Source organism: Dreissena polymorpha, chromosome 4 (genome assembly GCF_020536995.1).
Source record: "Dreissena polymorpha isolate Duluth1 chromosome 4, UMN_Dpol_1.0, whole genome shotgun sequence".
In the NCBI taxonomy this organism is placed as follows: domain Eukaryota; kingdom Metazoa; phylum Mollusca; class Bivalvia; order Myida; family Dreissenidae; genus Dreissena; species Dreissena polymorpha.
Genome location: NC_068358.1, coordinates 45,584,585 through 45,590,635, shown reverse-complemented (window position 1 = coordinate 45,590,635; position 6,051 = coordinate 45,584,585). Strand labels below are relative to the sequence as shown.

Here is a 6,051-nt window from a genome sequence, read left to right as displayed (position 1 = left end):
AACAGCTTTGGCCGAGTCCGTACTTTTGGAACCAAATACATCTATTTGTGTGTATCAACTATTTTCTCTTTTATTATTGTACTCTTTATAAGAAATGTAAATCGTTATTATGAAAATAAAATACAAAACTTGCCAAAAATTAAAAAAGGTTCTTGTATTAAACAAAAAAATGACCATTTCAACTACACGGTGACTCACTCAATTTAAACATGCCAAAATCGTAATTTATGGCAATTGAAGTCATAAACACGAGTCAATTTACATTTTTAAGACAACAAATTAGTGGAGAAAATTTTTTGTTTGAAACGGACACAACGGGCAGTGGTATTTTAAACCCTTAGCAAACACATTGCTAAATAGATACAGTTAAGAAAGGCGTTAACGCGCATGTGTTACAGGATTACTTGAGAATTCAATCAAACATTATCTCTGAATAAAAAACCACCTACCGCATGTGTCAATTATAATGGTATAAATAGCAGAACACAATAAAATAATGGCAAATGTAACCGTTTATCAAATTCGACTAGGATTACTAGGATTACTATTTTTATATGTTAACTTATTGTACATATAAATAATACGTGATCACACCAAGATTAGACACATTCTTGTATTATAACATTGGAACAGTGTGCAATAAATTAACGCTTCAAACGCACACAAATAATAACGACGTCGCGTTCAAGAAGTGCGTTACATATAACTGAAAGTTTTACGACCATATATGGGCACGAAAAGACAACACAACGCATGTTCGAATGCAAATGAATTAAATATAAAATCAACAATAATGTAAACAAATACATTGTGTACACAATAAGCCTTCTGAGCACAATATACCTTCAGTAAAAATGTTCATAAATATTCCAAAACCCATGTTTAAAAGGTACGCCGAACAAAAAAGACACGTGTCTGGTTAGTACATTTGTAGGTAGCGGATATTCAAACCTATGTGTTTTTATTTTGAGAAGCCAGAGGCTGAGCTTTGTAACTGGAACTAAAATTTGGTCGAGATCATGGGTTAAAATTTCCAGATTGCTCATAAGAAATTAGGGTTTATATAAACACTTGCAAGTAATTCAAGATAAAACAAATCTTATAGAAAATTCAACATCATCGTTAGAACTCGTTTTATAAACAAATAAGAAAAGATAAATGTACGATTGATAGTGCATTTGATAGTGTGGTACAAGTCCTGAAACTACGCGGTCTTTACAACAGGTTGTGCAACGCCTTTAGCAATTAAAGGCCCCTTTTTGTGTAAGTACATTGCGGGCCACACAACAAACTCTACCACCGTTCCCGATGACATGTAGTGCCGATACAGATTCGTGTCAAACTGCGACCCATGTTTGGTGCTCCAGTCAAAGCACATCTGAGGTCCCTGTGCTACCATCATCCAGCAGAGGAACAGACATTTCTTGATGAAGGGCTTCATAGCCGGAATAAAATATTTGTCCCAATAAGTCTTCAGAAATGCCTGAATAAACACGGGAACGAGTAATTACGATTATGTCAGGAAATGATGTGTTCACATTGTACTTATCATTTATTAAATCTAACTCAACGTATGTATTGCAGGTTGAAACCAGCTATAGCTAACAATACATACATAACCACGTACCGAACAACACCCTTCTGCACATCAACATTATTGACTCAAACTTAGATAAATGTAATAGCATGTGTGTGTTTTTGTTTTTGCCAGGTTTTATTTACAGCGTTGTATAAACAATTAATATACTGAAAGCTGCTTATTTCTTACATTATGTACCCCAATCGATATACATTACCATAGAGCTTATCATATCTTATACTATATCCAGAATGAATATTATTGTAGCTGTCCATAGCTTACATTATGTGCCACAATGGATATGCTTATAGCTGCTTAAAGCTTACATTATGTGCCACAATGGATATACCTATAGCTTGCCATAGCTTACATTCTGTGTCACAATGTATATACCTGTAGCTGCTTACAGCTTACATTATGTGCCACAATGGATATACCTAAAGCTGCCCATATGTGCCACAATGGATATACCTATAGCTGCTCAAAACTTATATTCTGTGCCACAATTGATATACCTATAGCTGCCCATAGCTTACATTATGTGTCACAATGGATACACCTATAGCTGCCCATAGCGTACATTATGTGCCACAATGGATATACCTATAGCTGCTCAAAGCTTACATTATGTGCCACAGTGGATATACCTATAGCTGCCTAAAGCTTACATTATGTGCCACAATGGATATACGTAAAGCTGCTCAAAGCTTACATTCTGTGTCACAATGGATATACCTATAGCTGCCTATAGCTTACATTATGTACCACAGTGGATATACCTATAGCTGCTAATATTTTACATTCTGTGTCACAATGCATATACCTATATCTGCCCATAGCTTACATTATGTGCCACAATGGATATACCTATAGCTGCTCATAACTTTCATTCAGTGCCACAATGGATATACGTAAAGCTGCTCATAACTTTCATTCAGTGCCACAATGGATAAACGTATAGCTGCTCATAGCTTACATTTCTGTGCCACAATTGATATACTTATTGCTGCTTAGAGCTTACATTCAGTGTCACAATGGATATACTTAAAGCTGCGCATAGCTTACATCCTTTGCAACAATGAATATAATTATTGATGCGTAAAGTTTACATTCTATACCACAGTGGATATACTTAAAGCTGCTCAAAGCATACAATCTGAGCAACAGTGGATATACCTATAGCTGCGCATATCTTACTGTCTGTACCACAATATACTTATAGCTGCTCACAGCTTGCACTCTTAGCTACAGTGAATATACCTATAGCTGTTAAAAGCTTACATTCGTACATTCAGTACCACAATAGATATACTTAGAGCTGGTTGCACCTGACAGTATGTGCCACAATGTATATACTAATAGCTGTCCATAGCTTACATTCTTTGCAACAATGGATATACTTATAGATGCTCATTACACTCATTTTGTACAACAATTGACATACTTATTGCCTCTAATAACTTACCTTCTGTACCACTTGAATTAGGGCAAGTGACATCTGTTTTCGGATTCTTGTCAGTTCTTCTTCAAAGGATGGTGGCCGATATATCTGCATTTAACAATTTACATATATATTATATTGTGCTTTCATAGTATGAATATGAGTTCATGTGGAGAAGTAAATAATTTATTTGCCCTCATTTCAATTGCTTAGAATTAAAGAAGCAGAATGATCATTTAATCGTTGTTTAATGACCAGAGTCAAATGTTTTCATTTTCATACGCAATTGTAACAAACGTTTAATTATGACAAGACATAAAAAATAACCATATCAAGAAAACCTAGCAAGATATAGTTCCGACACGCAAGTTCTAGTTATACATTTAGAAGTCGAAATACTCTGGGTACTAACTTTTTGGATACATAGTTTGTGAGTCCACCTGTGCCGAAGTCCTAACGTTTCAAAGTGCAACTTGTTCGCCACACCAACACCGGGACGATTATCCTGCTGAAAAAGGCATAGTTTTAACCGTAGCAACTTAACCATATCAAGAAATAGATTATACACTCGCTAAATTGAGGCTATAACAAACATTAAAATAGTCAATTCATTATTGTATTATTTGAAGTTCATTTTTGTGCATGATAATATAGTTATAGTAAAGTATAATAACTTTGACACTTCTGCTAACGTTTGACTCCAATTCTGAAAAGGTTTCTTTCATTTGTTCGTGTACTTCTTGGAAAAGGACGTTTGCAGCTGCTTCCACGGTGGACTCCAAGACCTGATCGGCCTTTGACTGACAGAACTCGAAACAAACCTGCAATAAACCATCGACAGAGAATACATGCTATTTATAAGGACATTGGAATATTTTTGACTATCCATTTATCAAATCGTAGTCATCATAAAATGTAAAGTTTACCTTGGATGCTGGTTATGAATGAATATATTATATTTTGAGTACGAATGTGTACCTTTAATGTCTCAAACAGAGTTGCTATAGGCTCTGTTTCGTTGTATTCTGATTGTGTTAGCGCTACATATGCATCCGTCCATTCGTTGTCGTATAACTCTGTGTACAACTCTCCTAGTTTTGTTGGTCTATTCTTGTCACTGAGATCAGCTATGTTAGTGTTGTCCTTCATCGGCTTCTCGCCAACAACTTTGCTGAGCCTACGGTCGTTATATTAACAATATATTATATTAAAAGTTTACATGAACAGTTAAGTGTATGATGGAATGTAATGGATGCAATTATCAGTTATGTACTTAATGGAATACATGTATAAATATACACTTTTCCTCATTGTTAATTTACTGAATTTATAATGTGTGTTTTTAAGCTACTCATTACGTAATATTTATTAAAAACAGTAATTTTATTTTGAGGACCAGTATAAAGGGAATTAGACATACTTAGCTGTTTCTAGAGCAGCCTTCAGTCGATGAATTTCCTGTGCGCTCTCTTTCCTGAAATCAAATTGTGAAGGTAGTGTATTCAAATTAATAAAATGCAAACAAGCATACGCGATTCACGTGTTTCGCTAATTTTGGTATAATATGCATGACTTTGATGCCTTGATAACATATATATTTGAATGAAGGTTTTCTTAGCTTTAACGTTGTATACAATTCAGCGGATGTTTTATTCTCTATCTACATACAACGTTGATTTAAATAACATGGTACATAATAAATATGGGATATGTGTTTGTGTTCGGTTATACTTGTTCTATCCCAAATAGAAAGGAAGACCATATTTTCACGAGCGCTTGAGTGACAGATATTTGTAAAATGCATTTAGCACTATGACTGATTTTCATGACGTTTACCATGTTCACTACTTGATGATAGGTATGGTATTTATTTTCTCAATGATATTATTGAAAAATACTACAACCGAACGGGCATTGATACACGTTCGGTCTCTGTGTTGTATCTTGTTCGAGCTACTCGTAATGATATATTTTTTTAATAAATATTACGCAAATTATAGTGTGAATTAATAAAAGGACTTAAATCTGGCCATACTTAACAGTCTCTAGTTAAGCCTAAAGTCGAACAATATCGTAGGCGCTCTTGTCCCTGAGAGCAAAATGTGTGAATAGTGGATTGACGGAAATAACATAGATACACATCCATGAGTATAGATCATTGGTGCTCTTGTTTTGATAGTTTCTAACATTGATAACATTATCATATCTAAACGTATGCGTGTTTTGTAGTCGTTTCAAGCGCATCGACCTTTTCATTTTTTAGTCTTAAACGTTTATAAAGAAAATTATATTGTGATTGTGTATAAACTTTACTTTAAAAACATAAGGCTTGGAGTTTTACTACTTGCGTACGACCTATTCAAGATGCCGGTAAGCCATACACATAATGAAATTCTCGTTACTTGCCTATACTTATTTATCAGACTTATGTGTCTATTTCTATGTTTAATATGATTATTATCGAAATAAAATGAATACAAACTTATGAATCCTTTTCCAAAGTTTCAATTTTCGCAGAATCAACCCCATCAGAAGAACGACTGTAAACATTTTAAACAAATATTTTGCAAACATTATATTTTATACCGATTTCATACCTTATGATTATTATGTTGATACTAATTCACTTATAGAATCTCAGTATATAGTTTAAGTTATCAAAAAATACTATGCGCATTTTGACAAACTTTAAGCAAAATTTTTGTTTCGCCGGTGGTGTCTGGGTAGTATTGAGTCACGAGGTTTTGTTAAGAGTTCTAATCTATTTATAAATAAGCCCCGAACATATTTACTGGTATGTTTGATACAATAATAGAACTTTAACAGTTAAAGACAATAAAAGATGAGGGTTAGGTATTGGCCACATCTTTCCGCGTCAGTCCGCAGACCAGACGCAAGATTTTGAGAACGCAAACAATTTTAGCACTATGTACGAGCACCGTGAGGCCGACGTGCAATCAACTTTACGTCAACGCACGTTTGTTTATTTTCAAAACTTCTTAAATGGATATGCGTGTGCTGCGTTTGACGA

At 34.3% G+C, this 6,051-nt stretch overlaps 1 protein-coding gene across 4 annotated transcripts in view; it reads right to left on the bottom strand.

Annotated features, from left to right (window-relative positions):
* Positions 1–756: 756 nt before the first annotated feature.
* The window catches only part of LOC127878115 (uncharacterized), a 28,287-nt gene continuing 22,992 nt past the window's right edge, over positions 757–6,051 (bottom strand). Inside the window, exons 6-11 of one of the 4 annotated variants that reach the window (XM_052424535.1) lie at positions 4,441–4,494; positions 3,999–4,197; positions 3,695–3,841; positions 3,433–3,528; positions 3,045–3,128; positions 757–1,483 (exon numbers count right to left, since the gene is read on the bottom strand). In XM_052424535.1, the coding sequence (XP_052280495.1) occupies positions 1,205–1,483; positions 3,045–3,128; positions 3,433–3,528; positions 3,695–3,841; positions 3,999–4,197; positions 4,441–4,494 (859 nt within the window). In that variant the 3' untranslated portion in view covers positions 757–1,204. The remainder of the gene's footprint in view (positions 1,484–3,044; positions 3,129–3,432; positions 3,529–3,694; positions 3,842–3,998; positions 4,198–4,440; positions 4,495–6,051) is intronic. The other 3 variants (XM_052424536.1, XM_052424538.1, XM_052424539.1) reach the window with 3 other exon arrangements.